The sequence below is a fragment of the Pelmatolapia mariae genome, linkage group LG20, assembly GCF_036321145.2.
Source record: "Pelmatolapia mariae isolate MD_Pm_ZW linkage group LG20, Pm_UMD_F_2, whole genome shotgun sequence".
Taxonomy (NCBI): Eukaryota; Metazoa; Chordata; class Actinopteri; order Cichliformes; family Cichlidae; genus Pelmatolapia; species Pelmatolapia mariae.
The window spans coordinates 30040436-30063054 of NC_086244.1; the positions used below are offsets into that span (position 1 = coordinate 30040436).

General features: G+C 41.5%; 1 protein-coding gene across 7 annotated transcripts in view; it reads left to right on the top strand.

Annotated features, from left to right (window-relative positions):
* The window catches only part of LOC134619166 (forkhead box protein J3-like), a 67282-nt gene continuing 44663 nt past the window's right edge, over positions 1-22619 (top strand). For 2 of the 7 annotated variants that reach the window (XM_063464937.1, XM_063464935.1), the window contains exons 1-3: positions 3-314; positions 9219-9342; positions 9662-10148. In XM_063464937.1, the coding sequence (XP_063321007.1) occupies positions 9783-10148 (366 nt within the window). In that variant the 5' untranslated portion in view covers positions 3-314; positions 9219-9342; positions 9662-9782. Of the gene's footprint in view, positions 315-1353; positions 1390-9218; positions 9343-9661; positions 10149-22619 lie in introns of all 7 variants that reach the window. The other 5 variants (XM_063464933.1, XM_063464938.1, XM_063464932.1 and 2 more) reach the window with 5 other exon arrangements.

Consider the following 22619-nt stretch of genomic DNA (forward strand, 5'->3'; position numbering starts at 1 on the left):
GCGTTGGAAGTAGTTCCGGTGGTTTAGCAGCGGAGCGGAGCACTGAGACCCGGGATCTTTGCGTTGATGAGCGCAAATGCGAATAGCGGGTCGAGTCCTCCAGTCTTGACTTGTCGACTGACCACAGCAGCGGTCAGTTTGACGCCTGCAGAGCGCCGTGCGCACGCAGCCAGAGTGACAGCGCAAAGGCACCACAGGAGCTTTTTTTATGTGTGTGTGTGTCTTCGAAGGGGATTTTCAAGTGCAGAACAGCGTCTGGAGCTGCTTGAAGCAGAGTGCACAAATTGAGCCGGTTCTCGTATTCGCGTGCGACGGTGAGTAGTCTGTTCACAAGAATGTTTGAATATGTTGCTCATTAGGATTTGTGACAAATGATCGCACAGCGGTGGTGCTCAAAGCCAGCGGTTTTTGTTTTGTGTTTTTTTACTTAACGGCAGGCCGTGACAAGTTCGCTGTCTGTGACAATATGAATGCAAGCAAGCGTTGCATTGTGCCGTTATACCACGTCTGCTGGATAAAGTCAACTTCTCTAAGTTATTATCTCGATGCTACCGCCGGCACAGCCAGGCTGTCTGCTTACAAGACTGTTAGGAAAGTGGTGCTTAATGGAACAATTATCCAAGCAGTGAATTGTACGGGACGCGCATATACGCGGAGGACAGTGCCGGTCAGAGATTTAAAATAAAAGACTTTTGAAGTGATAACAGGGGAAACATGAAGCCTCGCAGCAGAGGCTTACAGAAAGCTGAGCTCCACAGTGATGCAGTGGTCTATCCATAAAGCAGTTCAATTGCTTTATGTTTGATATATAAATATATATAATAGCGGATCAGTTATGCATTACCAAAACACATTAATCTTGTAGCTCACATAACAATGGAAGGAAAAAGTAGTATAAGGAAAAATGAGCCTTTGCCTTGTAATTGGCATTGTTTAACGGCGTGAGGTATTTTATAAAAGTTTAGATTATATGAACACTGGCAATGTGTCAGTAAGAAGCTGTCTGTCAGTGTTTGTAGATGCTGATGTCTTTGTTCGGTCGTGGATTTCAGAGGCTCTCAGTGTCAAGTTTAAGAGAATGGATTAGGATATTTAATGTATATTGTATTAAGACTTAAAAAAAAAAAGACCTAACCCTGATATACACTTTATATATATTGAGAGAGAGAGAATTAATTTACTGAATACTTTCAAATAAATGATTTGAGCTACTTGAAGATTTTAACAGTTTAGCTGATGCAGACACAGCTGCCCTTGAGCCATGCATGCAGATGACTTTTCTTTAGTTTTCCAGCGAGCTGAGTTTGGTGATGGTCCAGTTTTGCTCATTCACTGTGGATTTCTTTTCTATAGGCTGCCCATGAAGACACCGTAGCCTTAACATCAAAGGTAACCGTCTAATACCGACAGGACTCTTTGTCTTACATTATGCTGCAGTATCTTTAGCTAGCCAGTACTATACAACTTCATCTCGCCAAAAATATTCAGACAAGGGGAGTTGGGGTTTGTGTGTGTACGTGTGCGCGCGTGCTCGTGTGACAGACTGAGGAAGCGTTAGAGAGAGAACACCCTGCTCCTGATTTGGATGCGTCTCTAATTCCTATCAAGATGAGAGCTGTCTGAACAGATTTCTCTCATCATTATTTGCTCTGAGATTTACTTGTGCTTGTAAATGGTGTTGATTGAGGGTAATTTGGCTTTTTAATTGCTGAACAGCTGCCACACTCACTGCTGATTGCCATTGTAGACTTTCTCAGTAGATCACTCATAGACCCCTAAATGCCTCATTAAAACGTTATGCAGAATCTCATGAAACGTGGCGAGAAGGAACCCTTCATAATGTTTTACTGATTTGTGTTTTATCATCAGAAAGGTCGTTGTAATTATCGTCAATGTCAGCAAATGCAATGCCAAGAACCGAGTGTAGTAATGACTTTTTGAAAGTTGAATTAACGGGCTATTTGTGGATGCACTACAGGCGTTTCAGTCTCTTTGATAAAGATGAACTCCATATGCCAGTTTTCGAATCGTATATGCCTGTCAAAATTTTGATGTTGTCTCTCTGCATATTCATTATGACTTGTAATATATTCTTTTTGCGTGACTTCACAAGACGTGTTGAGCAGCCAGGCTTTCTTCTCAGTGTCTGCCAAGAATGATTTGCCTCCCAATTAAAACGTGATGGAGTTCGAGACTCAGAACTTCCCACAAATTTGCGACAAAAGTGGGCTTTGTTAAGCAGTTTATATCTCTTAAGAAACCTACACTTGGTCTTTTTGCGTCACCCTGTTGAATTAAATAAATGAATAAATAAATAAATAAGGAAAAATTCAAGTACACATACACACATCCTCAGCATTAAAACTGCTGACAGTAAAAAGTGAATTACACTCATTGCAGTGCAGTATTGTGCTGGGAAACCTTGAGTCCTGGCACTCCTGGTGTTGACATTGCTTTACACATACCCGACACCTAAACATTGCTTCAGACCAACCACTGCGACACAGTGATGGCTCTCCCTGACAGCAAGCACTTCTCCCAGCAGCACAGTCGGCCCAGAGCACAACCCAATCCCAAATGGAGGTCCCAGTCCCATCAAGGGTGAGCGGGATGTTGGGGAGCAAATCATGGAGAGGCCCCGCATCCGGCTGCTAGACATTACAGGACAGCTCAAGAGATCCCGTGTCCAAAGTGGGCACCATCTGTGATTTACTCACTGCTCTGATTTCAAAAGTTCAGTCACTGCTAACCAGTTCTTCCCATTTCATTTTTTTTCTTACCGTCAGGGTGATGATGTCGCTGTTGCGGCATCTTCGATATCATTCAGCTGCTTCTCTAGTGAGTTTGTCCTGCGGTCGGATCTACTCCGACTCCACCATCTTAGACTGCAGCCGATGGTTCTCCTTGTTCTCCTGCGAGCTGGAGAGTCACACCAGCCAGAGTCTGCTGCAGGCGGAGAACTGCAAAGCAGAACAAGAACTACGATCGACAGCTGGAGTCAGAAGAGTTGGGAGTCTGTCAGTGGGATGAAACGCTCTCTGGAGAGGCAGTTAAATATATTGCTTCGATATTTATTTGTCAGAAAGTGGCAATTAAAGTGTTTGCAGAGAGGCACCTTATATGCGCTATTAATTAATAATGCATTAACAGAAAAAGAAAAGCCCCGCTGCTACTGCCACAAATAGAATCTGTGGGAAACGCTGTGTCGGGACAAGCGGCAACTTTACGCATGAGGCAGGTGGTTTTATTGTTCTTGCAGATTGGTGTAGAATCAATCCCAGCATCCTGGTGCCTGGGCGGTGCTCATATAGAGTTTTGCTTTATTGATTAAACCCAGCATGATCAGAGTTAGCATGCATTATTTCAGTCGTTTTTTTCTCACTTTTTTTTGCAGCTCATAAGTAAAATCCAATCTCTTTGACATGCCGCGGAAAAATGTTTTGCTTGAATTTACAGCAGCATTGACGCCTGTAAGCAGACACACTGTGTGCTCGCCTTATTACACATGTGCTGTTAAAGACGGTCGGTGTTTAACCCTGGAAAGATCTGTTTGCTTAATGAAGAACTTAATAAGTAACAATATGCTTTTAGCAAACACAGACACCCACGCTCCTCTGTTACACAGATTGATCCCTAAGAGCCATCTTCCACTCTTTATCGTGGACACTTCCGCTAGAGGGGTTGTTATTTAACTGCCTTGCTCGAAGATAGCGTGGCAGTAGCTATTAAAAGAGGTGAGGAGGTGGTCTCATTTGGTTTAGCAAGAAAACCCTTTAATCTGCCTCTGTAATTACCAGGCCATTACTGCGTTACTAGGGCATCAGGTCACTTTAATTACCTCCGGTCAAATCAATAATCAACTGTTTAAATAATTAAAGTGATTGTTTAGATGACCCGATGTTACCCGTAGATATGAAAAGCGTCATGCCCTGACTGCTATACACTGATTAGCCACAAGATTAAAACTGGGGTGACCCCCACCCCATCAACCTTGTACCTGAACATCCTGTTACTGCTTGATCAGATTTGGATCTGGGGAGCTTTGAAAGCCTCGGGGTCTCTGTGGTGTTCCTTGAGCCGCTTCTGAGCTCTTATGCCCATTTGGCGAGGCGTCATGTGCTGATGTGCTGTCTTTTGCTGTAGCAAAGGGGAGGGAGCTTGGTCTGCAATCATTTTTAGGTGGGTGGTATATCTGAAAGTAACATACACATGAATGTAGGAACTGAGGTTTCCCAGCATTACGCTGCATTGTAATGAGATGATTATTAGTCATACTTGATAGCTGTTCATTTCCCCTGTTAGTTGTTTTCATGTTTTGGCTGATCTACGTATCCACGCAGTATGAAGTCTGATGTTTGGCGATCTAACGCGGCGGTCTCCGTCGTCTGGCTGGGAAGGCGATATTTTCGACAAGGCATTAGAGCAGACTTTCTCTCTTTTTAAGTACCTCTAAGTTCCCTGAGTGCTCCCAGTCACTGTGATTTTTTGTCATGTCCCCAGGAAAGTACACATAATTTGAATTCGAATGTAGCAAATCCTTTTATCTTGTCAAAATCCTCTTTGATTCTGTTAGGAAAAGCATTGCTATGATTTGGAGGGGGAAAGAAAAAAGAAAGATAAGTAAAAGATAAGATAGGGGATGATCACTTTTAAAGGGCCGTCATTTGGATTGAACTCGCCAGCAGCGTTGCCTGCAAGACGAGAGATGCAAAGCTTCCACTGCTAACCTGATGTAAAGCTTGCATCTTGCACAAGCTGAGAGCGCTCTGCTACTCTGGTTAGGTTTTAATGAGTAACAATTGTTAGCCAATTTGCATGTAAAACAATGCAATTATAAACAAGCATCAAAAAGCTGTAATACTTCTAAAAAATGTAAATGACTCTCCATTATAAAGTGCAACAAAACCTAAGCCATGCCTCCAAGCCAGGGCCTCTAGGTTTTTGGATGCTTGCTTCCATTATTAATGCTATTCACAAGCCAAACTTTTTAGGTTGGTGCAGTTGGGCGCTTTAATCTATTTTTGCTGTAAATTAATGAATTTTTAAAGAGGACTAGTCCTCGCTGAATAGGGCTGGATGTGGGAATGTAGTTTGAGTCGTGGTGACGCAGTGCTATAGCCCTCTTTACTGTGCGAAGCGTGAGTTCACAAACAGCATCCCATCGCTCTCTCGGGACCTTTCGTTGGGGGATTTTGCCGAAATGCTGCACTCCTATGTTTTATTTATGACAAAATATGCCTTTTTAACTTTGCCGTTGTCAGAATCTGGAATTTTGATAGCTCTTTCCTAGTTGGTGCTAGTAAGTCTTCTGGGTCGCTAACTCCCTCTACCTTGGCAGATGTTTTCAGGTGTAATGTTCTGTGTGGGCTTAGCGAGTTAAATATTTTATTCTAGGCCTTGAGGGATTCAGTGGAACCTACTGATTTTTCTTGCCTTCTTTCAATCAGGTTTTCTTTCAGACTTGAGAAAAACAGTGTGAGTCAGTAATGTTCTGTTTCAGTAGCGATGCCACCGGATTGACTCGGTTGACACGAGCCAGCCAGCAGGTTTCATACACACACACACAGAGAAAAAAAATGATTAAAGTGTTGTTCTGTTATGGATAAATTATTATCCTTGGTATGAATGTATCCACTTTTTTTCTTCTTCTTCTTCTTTCTTTCAAACTTTCATTTTCCTGACCACTCTCTTCTTTAAAGACTCAATGTATCTCACTGTGAAACAGTGCGTTACATCGATGCCTCTCCAGGTCTCCTTTTAAAAACAAGTAGACAGTATCAAGTTATAATTGCTTAACCCAGCTCCATTGAGGGATAAGGAAACAGCCACCGCGAGGGCATCTGATTTGCCTTGATATCTCATAATTGAACCTTTTCAGGGGCGTGCTTTCTGTGCTGAAGCAGAAAGTAATTAAGATGTTCAATACGGGTTTTTTGGACCTTTTCCTTCTTCCTTTGAATGGCCCACACTTCGAGACATGACAGCGCTCAGTATGCCTACAGACTTTTCTTTTGACACATTAGCCTTACCCTTGCCAAGGCAGTCCTTCCCAGAAACCCCCTCTGCTCTGCACGCTCCGGGTGGGTATTTTGTCATTACTTCATTTTCCTCTGAAAATATTTTGATGCCTCTTTCCTTTTGGCTCCCTCCTCCTCCCCCCAGCCCACCTCGCTTTCTCTCACCCATCCCCCGTCACTCCATTCAAAGTTCTCTATTAAAATGCAGAACTGTAAAGCCTCTCTCAGTCTAAAAGCCTGCTAGCAGCAGGGGACTGTTAGCTGTTAGTGATGCATACAGCTGAGTGAGTGCATCACAGCTACAAAGTCTAATGGGTGAATACATTCAATCACACACATACCCTCAACTCTTTTAAAGGGACAATGTTCACAGTCATGAAAGCTCTATCCACAGTGCAGAGAGTGATGCGTTTAAATTCTTAGGAGGAAAGAGATTTCTTGTTCATAAATGTCTAAATCCTTGCTTTTTAAAAAAAGAAAATGCTTGTAATCTCGTCTTTAACTGCCAACTAATATATCACAACTGTCACACTAAGAAAGTTAATATTTTACATTCTTCTTTTTTTGTTCTTTGATGGGTGAAAGAGAAAAAATCTAAAATATCTTGTTTTTTAAGCGTAATGTAAACCGCTTCTGTCTCTGAATATGCACGTTTCTATGCACAACCATACTGAAATCCTGTTTAATGAACCCGTGCCGTTTCTGTGTGATCCTTTGCCAGAATCTTCTCATTTCATCGCCACCTTTATTTCCTCTTCAACAACAGTCTCTTTGAAATAGATCTTGTCTGTATGTTGTTTTTGATGTTTCCTGAAGAGGGATGCAGAGTTCAGCCTTGTAAGGTTTTGACAAGTATCAGCAGGAATTGTGTTGTTTGCATCACTGCCCAGTCACCGCATTAGAAGTAATGCAACAAGAAGAACCTCTTTTTTTTGGGGGGGGAGTGCTTTTTCTGATGGAGAATATAATGCCATCATCAAAAAGCAGACATTTTTCCATGCATAAGTGAACTATATGGGGGGTTTTATTCAAGTATTTGAACCAAAGGAGCATTAGCAATACTCAAACTCTGCCACTGTACATCATTTTAGAAAGTATGCACTGCTTTTTCAACATAGAAAACCATGGACAATTACTTTTCATGAATAAACTGTCCTTTCTGATAACATATTTGGCACTTTTTAATAGAGTCTAGCACTCAAACACGTATGCATTCGGTCTAGTATAGTGTATTTCTACAGAAGGCTGATGTCTCCCCGATCGGCAGAGATATACAGTGAGATCTCTTTTCTCCAGTTATCACTTTTCTTCCTTGATCCCTGTTGTGAAACACAGTCGATATCATAAAATAAAAGGCACAGTGCTGAGGTTAGCTTAGTCACCGTGGGCCCAGTTGACTGAGCCGACTAGGTAATTGGTTGCGTCTACCCGCCCAGCAGGGCTCCTCTCCCCAGAAGCCAAGTCAAGTCTTCTCTCTGTGCTCTCTTCTATTACTCATCATCCCAACACCTCACTATGCTAGCGGTGCGAAGCTACACCGTGCCACCGTGCAGCCAGCCCACGCTCCCAAAACTTCTCAACAACAGCAGCCACGGCAGGTCGAGGCTTGTGGCAGGCTGATTTGCAGTTTGAGCCTCCTTTTTAATGAGGGGAAAATAAGTACTTGTTGTTCTGTGTCTTGTGTGTCACCACCCCCTTCCCCACATACCCTGCACCACTGCAACTAGTAATGCTACATTCCCTTTAGCAAAAAAAAAAAAAGAAGAAGAAGAAGGTGCACTAATTAAGATACCTTCCTGGGATTTCGAAGAGGGGGTTGGAAGTAGCTTCTCCCACAGTGGCAGGGCCTTGAGGAGGGGGACAGGGGTAGTTTTGTGCAAAAAGCCTCATCGGGCACATCTCTTCTGTCAGTGCCGCTTTCCTTGCACTAGTCCCCCCCTCCACCCCTTGCCTGGGTTGTTTAGCTTGATGAGTCTGGTGCTAAATATGTATTTATTTCCATGTGTAATTAAGCAGGGTTTTGCAGGAGCTGGGCATTTCACTTCTTTTTCTTCCTTGTATATTTTCCTCTCCAGGGGGATTGGTGAAAAGACAGACAGAGGGGTTTGTGTTCGTCTGTACGTTTGTGGTGGTAGGCAGGCTCATTGAAGTTCTCCCACCTTGATTATATACAGCGTGAATGGAGACTGCGCGTGGGCCAGTGGGCTCTTTGTTGTTCAAGGACATTGGAAGGTTATTTCGCCGGATGTTGATAAAGGTTTGGCTGTAGATTTCTGTATTAATAAGAGATTGAATTCATCCAACCATTATTAACTATTCAGACTCCGGGCCTCTGAGATTTACCTGTATTTCTTAAAATGTATGATGTTCGTTCTTGGTGCTCGCACGAAACGAGAAACTGATCTTGAATCAGAGCGAGGTTTGAATGCAACATCTTCACTCCTGTGATGAGTAACAGTTACATGACATTCTCAGCCCAAAAGTGACAAATCTACAAATGTTCTGTGACTGATTGAAGTACAGAACAATTGGTGAGTAATTTCTCTTGGGTGTTCCAAATGATTCCCTTTGTTTTGTCCTGAATCACGCTCAAAGCGCCCACTTCCAAAAAATAGTTCAGTCTCTGTGTAACAGAAGGTACAGTTTTAGGTCCAGTGCCGCTCTAAAAATAGCTCCTAAAATCAAATGTTGAGGGTTATTGAGGTTTCAATTTTTTGGGTCTGCCTGGCAAGGACCTGAAACCCTGAGGGGGGAGGCAGTGGGGTGGTTGTGGACTTGACAGAAGAGTGAGGCACGTCGAGAGTCGGAGAATTAGAACACCGAGTGTGTGTTTCTGCGTGCGTGCGTGTACGCGTGTTTGTGTGGAGGGGTAGTCAGAGAGGGGAAGGGGACGAGCCTTTCGGCTCCTCCAGAGGGTTGGAATTCCTCCCGAGCTGTTCCCCCCATTTGGCAGGCACTTGTGAAAACAATTCCCCAGCTTTTAGTCACTCGGCAGATCCAATTGCCATTTCCACTTTGGAGGGAATGAGAGTGCGAGGCAATCCAGATAGACAGAACACAGAGAGAGAAAGAGAGAAGAGTTTTAATCGGGTTGGACAGACGCCGAGGCCAGTTGAACGGTTGTGCGATATTAATATCTTATGAAGGCTGTCTGGCAGTCCAAGCTCACCGTCTTGTGTGGTTTGTGTTTGTACGTTGCAGCAGCGGCCATTACAGAGGCTAAATGAAGATCTTGTGAACATGCACGAGGGACGAGCTCTACCTTTCACTTCGGTGACTTCCTCAGATGCTGTGGCCCAAAGAAAGATGGAAAGGAATGGGAAGAGTAAGAAACTTAACTCTTACCTAGTCCCCCATGCAACTTTGCTTATCACTGTATAATTAATGCAATGAAACAATTTGATTAAAGTTTTTGTTTGTTTGTTTTTTTCATATCCATAGCTCACGGTGCATATCATATTTATTCACACTGTGACAGAACAAGTGAGCAACATGCCAAAATATTTAGTTTTCCATTATACAACGCTGCACTGTATGCGGAGAATATTCTGCAAGTTAACATCTGTGTGTGTCTGCCAAGTGTTCTTTCTGCTCCAGCTAAAGGAGATGAATAGGCATAGTAAATAAACCTCCTGCTCTTCTAGGCTTGAGCCAAGACTGCTGCACAGAACCCATTCAGTGAGCCAACAGGAGATCCTCCATACGCCAAGTCGCTGAGCCGTGCATCTTCCCTTTTGACCCCTGACCCCTGACAAGACAAACACTATGACCTCTGAGCTGGAGAGCAGCCTTACTTCAATGGACTGGCTTCCCCAGCTCGGCATGAGGGCAACCATTCAGAAGGCCGACACGGGACACCACCATGGCCACCACCACCACGGGCACCACCACCACCACGGGCACCATCACGGGCACGGACCTGGCAAGAAAATGGTACATTTGGACCCAGGAACCACACTGGACCAAGAGGAAGCAGCACAGCACAGAGATGGTAAACCGCCCTACAGCTACGCCAGCCTCATCACCTTTGCTATCAACGGCTCACCGCGCAAACGGATGACCCTCAGCGAGATCTACCAGTGGATCTGCGACAACTTCCCTTACTACAGAGAGGCAGGCAGCGGATGGAAGGTAGGACAGGATATAAAAACTGTGTGTTTTGTTCTTGTTGTCTGCAGGTGAACTGGTTCTAATGTGAGTCTGATTTCAGAATGGGAATTTTTTTTTTTTACAAATTATGACGGCTAACAGTTTTGTAATATTCTATTTATTCAATGATTTATTTAGGTCTGTTTTTCAGCGTCTTTGTATGTCAAATTTATAGCGAAGCTGAAAGGATCCAAACATGCTCCAGGTCTGATCATGTGGTACATCACCAGCCTAGTATAAAGATTAAACTGGGTGGGTCATCGAAGTGTACTTTATTTTAGCTTTTTCATTCATTCAAGACATTGACATGGTCAGTGATTTACTATTAAACAATCTTCATCCTCTTATTTTAAAGGTTCATTCGCTGTTAACCAGCAAGCTCCGGTCTTTCCTGTCTCATAATCATCTGTAGGCAGACTCCACAACCTTGAACTGCGACAATATACAATGCTGTATATATACACACTACCCAGTGTGTTAGTTTTTTGTGTTTTTTTTTTAATTTAAACTCTATAGTACAGTTAGATGGATGTATTGACATTTAGTCAAGGCTGTTTTTTTACGGCGAAACTTTTCTTGCATTTTTACATTTATTTTTCTATTTTAGTTGTTTGCCCCCTTTACTATTCAACTGATTAAATAATTAACTGTCCAATTAAAGATTTATATACAGACACTGATGAAGTTTATCATCTGTTAGGACTGGAGATAATCGACATTGTATGGCCACTGTTAGATGCTGTAAAATAAACCTCCAGGTAGAAGTTTGTATTTTTATTCTGGAGCTCAGAATACTGCCCACTTCTATTAAGCATCAGTCCAACATGCTTCTTTAAATGCTGTATCTTATATCAGTCGAATCGATTATATGTTTTACATCTTAGACATTTTAAGCTAAACCTAGATTTGCTAGGGGATTTGTAGGGGAATGGATTGGACTGAAAATGGAAACTGGATACTTAATTCAGGTTTCCATGCTATTTCACCCCCATATCCTACAGAACTCATAATGCTAGTGATCAGAATGCATAACCCTGAACCAGTTGTAACCCAGAAGAGCACAGAACCCTGTTAGTGAACCAAGAATGATTGACAGATGCATTTCGTCTCATTCAGATGACATTATTAAATCCTTATGCAAATGTAGCTATGCAAATCCTGGCTAATATGAGCAGAAAGGTGGCTGTGTTATTGGAGACAAATGAATAGATCCCTGCGGTTGTGTCTTGGGGATTCTCTGCCTTATTAGCGAAGAAGGGAATGGATATAGTCCTTCTCCTGACACTGGAAAGGCTGTCTGCAAACTATCAACCAATTCATCTCTCTGAGAGCAAGAACATTTTTCTTCTTCTCTCATTATTTCTCACTCTTACGCTTTCTATCTTCATCTCCCAAACACTTGCTCTCCACCAAACCCCCTCTCCCCTATTCTCCTTCACTCTCATATTCACTCACTCACTCCCCTCCTCTCTTCTTTTCCCCGTGTCTGTTCCCCGTCTATAATCTTCAGCACACCGTTCCCTGAACGGAGGCATGCCAGATACGGAGACAAAAAGGTTATGATAAAAGCCAGGTTGTGTTGGAAGAGCTTCTTACCAGTTAGCAGGATTCAATCAATTAGTTTTCTGTTCGGATAGAGAGAACGGGGGTTACAGAGACCATCCAGGATTTCTCTCGCTGCAGCTCATGACTGCCTTTCCTGCTGGTTGTATTTGAGTGCCAGTATGTTTTAGTATCCCGTAATTATACAGCTAGATTCATTGATTTGTGTGTGTAGCTGCATTCTAGTAGCATCATTAAGGCGCTATGCTGATGCCGTTGTGGTTTCCTTTACACACGTTCTGGCATTTGTTCACTACACTTGTGCAGGGAGTTTTTTGCAAGACACATAACCCAGAGTTTTGTTGGATTCTTTCTAGGCCAGAGCTCTATAAAACTACACCGTGTTTTCATTTGTCAGTATAGATAGATTTAATAAAATATATTGTATACTTTTAGACTATTATGTTAGCTAACGCAACGCTGTACGCTGCATTTCACTCTTTGCATCCATCTGCTGATTGGCAGCTGTTCACATTCTGCCAATCAAAGAAAGAATTCTCTTAAACATGGAGGAAGCAAGCAAGAAGGAGTTGTTGCAGTCAGGTCGAGTGTAAGATATATAGAGATTATTTTGAACTGTGAAGGGAAAAGAGCACGCATATATTCCAACATGAGAACAGCAGATTATATTTAATGTTATTTACATTTAGCAAAGAATGCTTTAGCTTACCTTAATCACTGGAAATACAATTTGCCTAGTTATTCATAGAAGTGAGCAATGTAGCCTCAAAATTGTATCAAAATATACAAATTTGAGATAATTGTATTTATGAAGATACAGGGGGGGAAAATACTGAACAGCATTTTGTAGGTGATTGCTACTTCCTGGCAGCAGCATTTGAAAACCATTTTCTATCCTTCTTTTCAAATGAGCTGCTGTCATTGATGACAATCAAATGTACTATATGCAATGCCGTTCAACATAAAAAGGTTCCGCCATTTTTTTATAGTGCATGTTTGAGGTATATTTTTTCATTTCCAGAAAAAGAATCTATATAGCACAATTCAGTGGGCTACATGCTGAAGTTAAAGGCTAGAAACAAAGTATCGGTATCGATACTAGTGGATTTCAGAGAGCAGCAGTGTCGCTGTCGCGTTGTGTCTGAATGGCCTTTTCATAGTGCAATAGTTGTGACACTGAATAAAATAAATGTAAGCACAAAAGCAGCCGCGTTTGAAAGATAATGTAAGTGCTTAACACTTTAGTTACTGCTATTGCTTTAACCTTGTATCTCATCAAGCACCTGCACAATAAAATTGAAATTGAAGAATATTTTCTATCTGAGAACGTTGAGCTGAACTTTTTAACCAGTTGCTTAAATCTCTCCTTTTTTGCACAATTCGCAAAAATGACGGGAAACCATCATTTGGAGTGCAAATAGCGAGCACCACATTTATTTATTTCGTTTTGTTGCACATCAATAGCTGCTAACATCTGCTTACATGCCTTTTTAGGCTGGTTGTGCTCAACGTTTTTTATATTTTTGCCTCAAGGTTTGTTGTTTCCACTTCCACTGAGAACATATTTATTGCACATTTTGCAAAGTATTCAGCTTTGTTGGAGGACGTTGAAGTAGCTCCCTTTTTTAGGTACTAAATTGCCATTGGAAGCTGACAAGCTGATCTGGCTCTCAGACATGCCAGGGCTTGTGTTCTTGTTGCTAGGAAACAAAACACATGGTGTCGCTATGTCATTGTTATCAGGATTTGATATTTTTATATCACTAAAAGTTTATTGTGGACCGTTTTCTTACTTCTTTGTTGTTCTTTCTAGCAATTTTTAAAACAAATGTAAAGACAGATAACGAGATTAGTAGGCTGATCAAATCAATTTCCAACTTTTTACAATTAATTGTTGCAAACGAGGATGCTTCTGTCCAGTATAAGATCACCTTAGGGCCAGAAAGCCACTTGTAGTACGCTGGTTGAAACTCTGATATATCTGAGAAGAGAAAAAATATTTCAAAATCATCAACCTGCAGATGAATTAGAACTATAGATGTAAATGTAAGTCACCATGATGAAGCTTTTTTTCTCTTTTCCCCCCTATATTCATCTTTGAGGAAACGGCTATAAACTTTTGCTTCCTGGATGACCCGACTCCTCACTGTCAGGCCAGCCGTGGCTTTCACAGGGAAAGTTACGTAAGTCCGGTTCATTCCAGTTCAGGTGATTGCTGTCAGCTGTACACAGTGGGAGACAGACACAAGGATTGTCTTGGAGCCACGTTGCAAGCGCTCGCTCTCAAGAAGCGTGTTTTCTGCATGTACCGAGCCAAGCTTTCAGAAAACACCTCATACGTGGTCTCTCATGTTTGCCGTCTCCTTCACCCTCTGCCGCACGTGCATGCATGCGCGCACACAGATACACACACGCACACAAGCTTGTACACTTGCAGAGAGAGTCCCACTCAGGTAAGCAGTGTACGTGTGCAGTCTACAGATTACACACGGGGAGCTCAGCAGGAGACGAGATGGGAGGTGTGTGTGTGTGTGTGTGCGTAGGGGGGAGTGCTGTCAGAGAGCAGAGGAGAGTTTTACTACCCAACACACGCACTCCGTCTGCTCTGTATGATAATGTGAGAGTGCAAGAACGGCAGAGTTGAAACCAGGACACACACACACACAGCTATACACACCATAAACACACCACACCGCACAACACTAACACAAACACGTTTACCAACTTCAGCATACGGTCGTTGACCGCCGTGAGATTATCATACGTGTGGCGTCTAGACTCGAGCCATGGTTGCGAATGCAGCACGTTAAAGAGAGGAATAATTCGCTGTTATAATCATGTAAATTTCCAAGGTCATGAGATTTTTGTGTCTTAGCTGGAAAAAAAAGAATATGGAGCGCTCTTTTACATCTGAGAAGTAATGATGAGAGGCTTCCTCTGGAGCTGTGGAGGAGATTGAGAATGTGTAACCAAAAAAAAAAAAAAAGATGGTGAAATTAAAAAGCACATGCATGCATAAGCGATTTGTTTACGGACCTCGTTAAAGCTTCTAAATTCAGCTTGTGTAACATGCATGCGTAGCATTTCCGTATTTTTGTTTTTCTTTTCTTTTTTTATTTGGAAGCGGAGGAATAAACTGGAGTGGAGATTGGAGGGGAATGCAAACGGTGTTGCATCAGGCTGCGTCATATTATTTTGTATCACTGCAACAGCATTATCTCTCTTATGTTATCTTTACCAGCCTCACCCTCTCTCCCTGCCTGCGTCCCACACCATACACTGCTCTACTTTCCCATGCCCTCTGTAGCCCCCTCGCATCCTTTTCACACCCACGTGTCCCTCCACTGTTGAATCTACCTTTGCCATAACTCATAATGACGACGCAGCAGGAAACCGAAGCCACACAGGGGTTCTTTCATCTTGTCTTCTGCCTTTTTGCCTCTGTTCGCTTTGTAAAAGTAAAGTCATCTGTAATTAAATACTTTTTTTTATTCCAAGATAGATAGACAGACAGATAGATAGATAGATAGATAGATAGATAGATAGATAGATAGATAGATAGATAGATAGATAGATAGATAGATAGATAGATAGATAGATAGATAGATAGATAGATAGATATGGGAACGAGAGCAAGTTAATGAAATGCAGCAACTAGAGGCAATGGACAACTCAGCTGCTGAGGGCATCTTTGATCACGAGGTGTGCGTCCTGACCGCTTGGCCATCAGGTCAAGCTGTGCAGTCAGGATTTTAAACTCACTGCTGACCTTCAACATGTGGCCCACAGTGTTTTCTATTTAGTGCTTTTTGTTTTATCTTAATTAGCTTTCATTTTATGCAGTTTGAATATTTTTATATTGCACTGCCTTTATTTGTGTTGCCAGAGGTTGTTTTCCTCACAATGTTTTCCCGCAAAATAATGTTTTCTAGCTCGGTGGATAATGAAGTTCTTCTCTTTGTGTTAAATCTTGAAAGGATTAGTCAAATAATAAGTCATTTTGATAGTGGATTAATAGTTTATGGTCTTTATCGAGCAAATCAAACAGGAACACGTTTCATTGTGTTCGCTGTGACAGTTTGTTGCTTGTGAAAGCTTCATGTCATTCGAAGTAGTTTATCTTTTATCTATGGTTTCCAGACATGAAGCATGGCACTATACTGGCAGACCAGCTAATCTTAAAGCTAGTTCACACAGGCTGATAGCTCAGATGATAACTTTCTGCATATGGAGTTGGCTGTATGATAAAGCTCACACTATTTTGCATATTTAGTTTGCCACCTGTTGGATTGGCAAGCTGCTTTGCAACCCGCCCCCACCCCATCCGTTGTAATCCATGTCATACCTGTTGTTAACATAGCATGTCTGCTGTGTCCTGCGTACTGATTCTCACCCCCTCTTCCAGCTTTCTGCACATACATAAGGAAGGACAGAGAAGGTCAACGCTGGCAAATATAAGTTACTTCAGACAGAAATCTGCTTTTGATGATAGCGGTCCTGACTTAACAAGCAAATTAAGACTGTCACCTTTTGCCCTGAGAACCAGAAAAAGACATTCCTCTTTTTTTTGTATATTTTTGTTTACTTTAATGGAATTTATAAGGTAAATTTATGTATTCTCTAAGATTTTGTATTCTGAATATAATGCTAGAAAAAAGTGACCTACTCAGACCTCATCATAACATTATATTGTCTTTGAAATGTGAAGGTCTTCCTATTACTCACCGCTTAAGAAATGCCGCCTAGACCTGTACCTTCACCAAATGGCAGTCTGCACTTACTCACCTGCTCTCTTGCAACCCCTGTGGCCTCAGGCTAGCTCCCATGCAGCCAGGCTAATTGGCTGCAAATTAGCAAGGCCTAATGTGACGTTGTAAAGGGCAGCACTGGCGCAGTGGCCTTTGGCCTTTGGCTGAACATTGTATGTCATAGACAATCACCTGATATGAATCAGCACCAGGCCATTATTCTGAGTCCCGTCCTTTCATGCCTGCTCCAAGGGAAATCTGCGGCTGAGCGCAGTGAAGGTCGATGCTCGATGTCAAGAGTACTTAAGTATGTGGAGGAACTCCAGTGTTGTCATTGGCTGCAGGGAGTCATTATGTTGCTGTAGGTGCACTGAAGCACCTAAGTTTGTGTCTTATGAGCACATCTCCATTTTTGTCACTGTACAGTTAGTGTGTCTGCACAGCTCCAGCGGTGTAGTGGTACGTGTGTACAGGGTTGGATGTGTTTCTACAGCCGCTGCGTGTTTCTCCCCCACATTACTAAGCGACATAGAGCTACAGAACTGTGTCTTACTTACCTTAATCATGTACCTTACTATTCTCCGTTTGCGTGTCACGTTAAACCAGTCGGCTGTACAGATGTGTGTCTGTGCACATCTGCACTGCATCATAATGTTAGTGCATGGGCCCGCATGCTCTGCGCTCATGGTTAACTGATGAGAGAAGCAGCACTGGAGTGTTACTTTTGTTCCTGGCCGAGGCTTTCGCTTCAAGGAAGTTGTTAGAATGTAATGTCTTATGGGAAATTTGCAGTGATCGTGCATGAAGTGGCTTAAGCCACAGGGAAGTCCATTGCGACAGCAGTTGTTAAGCTATCGTGATAAACCATGTAGTGTTCAGTCTTCAGTATAGGTATGCATACGCTTCAGTGCAGTAACTATCTGAAATTTGAGCGCTGTGTTCATTAACCTTACAAGGAAAAAACAATAAAGGCTGACAGTGGCTCTCGTTTCCTTTGCCTCGTCCGTGTAGAGTTGCTGTAATCAGTGAAGTTTAATAGGGAGAGGGGGAAAAAGGCAGCAGTATTTTTATTGTATGAAATACTCTTAAAAAAGGGTTTTTTTAAGCTCTCTAAACTGGAAAAACCTTATCATTTCACAAAAACAAACACCTCAATCTCATGTAAATATATGAGAATATGAAATAAATGTGCATTGGCCGATGCAGAGAATTTTGTTTTGTGTTTCAGTTGTGTATACATTTACACGCTGCATGCTTTCAAGTGACAGAAATACACCTGAGCTCCTCATTATCCTGACAGATCCATTTGTTAAACAGGAAAAAAGAGGACAGACTATTTGAATCATCCCACTGAACTCCTGAATGGTGTTTGATTGCATGAGTTTCTTCTTTGCGTTGACACCAAAGTAGAACAAAAGCATGGGCTGACCACTGTGGGGCACTGCAATAAATTAAATTAGTGTTAACAGACTCACTTTTAACACGACTAGAGCAAGTTGCCGTGGGAACTGCCCTACTAAACTGGCTGGTCTCTCATCGCTGCTTGGAGCAAAACGGCGCTCATGCAACAAATGCTGTTAACTTCCTCTTTCTGTTAAAGGTCGACTGTTAAAATTAATGACAAGCAGTTGTGGCCACAGTTCATTGTTCACTTTTAAAGGGGTAGTTTACTCAAAAAGTTACGTTTACGTGTTTTTTGCCTGGTAGTGCTGTTTATCTATCTGGGTGTTGTTTGGTTGGAAAAAAAATTAATATGATTATTATTATTTTATTTTAAGAAATCAGTTCATGATTTTTGGAAAGAGACATTGCTTTTAAGGTTTTCTTTAGATGGGCAGCTCACCCTGATATAATCCAGGCCATAGGGAAAAAACCTTCTATTTATTTTTGGCGTGAAATGTTCCTTTAACTTGGACTTTGACAGTTCAGCTTTGATGGTGAGCTGTGAAGCAGTCCTAGCCCCTGTTCTTTTTATGAGACGATTTAAGCCATAATATATATAAACTTCCACCACATTTGTATTTAAATATAAATTGCTGCTATTGATTGAAAGGCAGATTAAGATAATTAGCTTTTTTTCCGTTTTAAGCTGTGTCCATACTCGCACACATGCATAGATGCAGCTATTAATTATACTTGTGTACGAAACACTGCTAGAGCTTTTAATTACATACTAATCACTAATACGAGTCTCACTATTAAATTCTTAATTAAAAGCCAGGAATTTCTCTTGCTATCTCCTCGAGCATTTGGCGCTCATCCAACACTGTGTTTCCCTCTCTAACCAGTCAGGCCTGCAGCACTCTCCATATGGCTAATAATAGGCTTTAGGCCGGTTTCCCTAGCACTTTGGAATGCAACAGTTATACCACAGAATGAGCTTCTTCCCTAGTTATGGGGTTTGCATCCTGTCTGACACGAGCCTGTTCTTTATCAGACCCTGGGTTGCGTCAAAGCGTGTCATAGAACAAAAAAGCAAATGGCTGATGGTTTTCTGATTTACCAAAGTTAAAGCAGCCCTGCTTAGGCACAGTTTTTAGCAAGTAATACATGTGTGGTGCTTTTTTTTTTTTCTTCTTTTTTTTTTTAATAAAAAGGCGTTCAAATGAAATTGACAGTGGTGTCAGCCTAAGCAGATTTAGTAATTTTATTTTTAGATTTTTTTAGCTGAGGTATTCAGGGAGAAAATAAAAGCTACCTAACTTTAATGTAGATGAAAATACAACATTCTAAAAAAAACTAAAAATCTTAAAAAATTATTTCAAGTCAGTACAGTAATCTGAAAAAAACATTTTCATACTATTCTTTGCAGGCCCGTAGAAAAGCTCAGCACTCCCTTTCTACTTCCATATGAATTAAGAGGGTAAATGGAAGCCAGGTGCTGCTAATCAAATGCACGTGATTAATTGATCATCAGCAAGTGTGATCACTGGTATAAATTAGCATTTTTGCCAGTTTGCTGGTCTGGAGCATTCAGCTGCATGCCACAATCTTCCCAGGAGTGGGTGTCCCAGAAAATTCACCCCAAGGGTCAGATGCAGTGCTCAGAGAAATTCCTAAAAACCCAAGAGTACATCTTAGACTCTGAAGGCCTCAGCATGTTAAATGTTAAAGTTCATTTTAGTACATTTAGAAAAAGGCTGAACCGTTATGAGTTGTTTGGAATGGTTACCAAGAGAAAGTCTTTTCTGTCTTAGGAACATGGCAGCACAACGTAGGTTTGCAAAGTTGCATCTGAGCAAAGCGCTAGACTCCTGGAACAATGTCCTTTGGACAAATGAGGCCAAGGTGGAGATCTTTTGGAGAAAAACAACCACAGCATATCCGCACACGTCATACTAACGTGATGGAAGAGTGATGATTGGGCTTGAACACCTTGCATCCACTGAGTTAACCATGAACTCCTCTGCGTGCTAAAATACTTTAGACACAAATGTGAGGTTGTCTATCTAAAACTTGGCTAAAATCGGGTCCTGTAACAGGAAACTGATCCCAGGCACAGCAGCAAATCTACAGCAGAGTGGATGAAAAAGCAAAGACTCATAGAGTTGCAACAGTCCAGAACTCAAGCAGACCGAAATGTTGTGGCGGGACTTTAAGACAGATATGAATAAACGAATGAATAGAATAATCCTTTAATTGTCCCACAAGGGGAAATTTGGTATTTGGTCCCACAAGGGGAAATTTGGTATAAGTGATCCAAGAAGAGTGGGCCTGAATTCCTCCACAACAATGTGAGAGTCTAATAAAGCCATAAAGAAAGTTATTGCCGCTAAACATGGTTGTACAACCTAATTTTTTTTCACATGACTATATTTTTTGTGGCTGCATTTCAGCCACATTGACATATAACCAGAAATAATTTTTCATGTACAAGGGAGTGACACTGAATCGGAAAAAGAATAAAAAACTAGATTCCTGCTTCTCTTTGCATCAGTAAACAAGAACTTGCAGACTACAGCCGGTATTTGCTAAAGAGTCTGACAGGAGTTGTGCTTATTTACAAAATCTTACATTATTAAAGCTCTAAACTCAATAAACAACCACATAATATATTTGTTCAAGGCTTATAACTATGTTAAAGATCAAAGATCAGCAACAGTACCAATAACCGCGTGGCATTGATCTCTATTTTATGATCTCAAGGCAATCTGCCATTGGTTATATTGACACATGAATCACAGAAAGCCTGAACAGTACCAGAAACATGGCCTTTACACAGTTCTGGACGTGTCTGAGCAGATTAATATAGTTTGTGAAAAGCCTTCATATTTGAGTGATTAAAAGTCTATAAAAAGGAAGAAAAAAGGGAAAAAAGTAATTTAGATGGATGTTGTTTGAAAAGGCACCACGTTTCGGTGATTAAAAATCTGTAAAACTAAAGAAAAAGGAGGAGAAAAAAAACTAATTTAGATGGATGTTGTGGATATTATCTATACCCACAGGAAATCCACTGCAGTTTCAGTAGTCATGAACCACGCAACCTCCCAAACAGCTCAACACAACCCACCTAATTAATAAGTTTAGAAATCAGACTAGAACAGCCTTCATTTCTTCACGTAAGCATGATAGAAAAGGGCGGCTGTCAAACGGCATTGGGATGCATAGTACAACCAGTGCACTCCTTCCTGCCTGTCCTCCTACCCCTCCTTCCTCCTTCCCTGTTCACTCACCTCCTCTCCCGGAAAAGCTGGTGACAGAAGCTGTCACTTCGCACACAGCCCTCTGCTTGAAACAACCAGCAACAGGAAGTCTGCCACTGCGACCCACTTTGGTCTCTGTGTTATTTTTGAAACACTATATTAAAATTACACCTGAAAGGATTTTGTCTTTCTAAATTAGTTGTGAGAGCAGAAATCCTGCTGATGTGACACAGGAAGGAGTATAGCGTTCAACGCAAAGGCTGGGAAAACTGGGATGATCTCTTACTGTTGTAGAGTATTTCTGCTGTTTATCTCTTGAAAAAAAAGATAAAATAGTAGCACCATAATCACTGACCTGCTTTGTAAAATCCTATCTGTGAATATTAGAAGGTGTTTTGGCATCAGATAAGCATCGAATACATTAGTCTTCTGCTCATTCTTCTGCAATTCCCACTACAGTCTTCATCAAAGACCCTGTAAACACTTGGTTTTAAAATGTGTCTTGTGTGATCTGATCATGGGTGGACACCTGAGACACACTGCTGTTTGCACCTGTGTCTGTCATGTGTCTCTAAGGTGTTCGGCTGATCACTTTGGCAGTCAAGTGGCAGAACGGCTTAGCAAAGACAAGCAAAGAAAAAAAATGTTTCAAGAACTAATAAACATGCATGTGCCTTTTCAACTGGTTAGATAGCGAGGATAAAGTCATGTCTAACTTGAAAAATGGTCAAATACAAGACTAAAAAGGACCACTATGTGCTGCTTTGATGACAGAGTAAAAACACGTATTTGCTTTCTTCCTGATTTCTCAGCTTTTTGCACATTTGTCACATTTAAAAGTTTCAGATCATTGAACAAATCTTAGTATTAGACAAATAACCTGAGTAAATGAGATGCAGTTTTTACCCCTCAGTCATGTCGTCCCTCCGCTGGACACCGAAGTTTGTGAATGTGGTAACTTGAGACCAAGGCAACATAGGATTTTTTAAATTGATACCATATGTGCCGTCTACTAAAAATCTCAAATGAGTTTGAATCCTGGTGATCTTGACCTCAAGCTCTTAGGTCAACCTTTTCTGAAAATGTGGTTTACACACATACATATACCACAGACATGATTTTTCTGATTGAACTTTTTGGAGAGTTGTACTAATGAGGTTCTTCTAGTCAATTGCAAAGTCATTATATTTCCTGAGGCTGCTCCACAATAAAAAAAGAATCCAACCAGTAGACATGGGATCTGATAACTTGTTCCAGTTTAGATCCGGTTCCAAATTGGTAAAATTCCCTGATTCATGAAGTTTTGCACCAAGTGAATCCCTTACCAAATCTTTTATTCATATTCTCTGTTTATTTAGGCTTTTGTGCATCTTTGATGCTACAGCATCGGAAGAACAGACAGAGCTGTCTATCCATTTTTGTACTGCCTACCTAATTTAGGCTTATGGGGGCTGGACCCTATCTTAGCTATCACAGGGTGAGAGGCAGGGTACTTCATG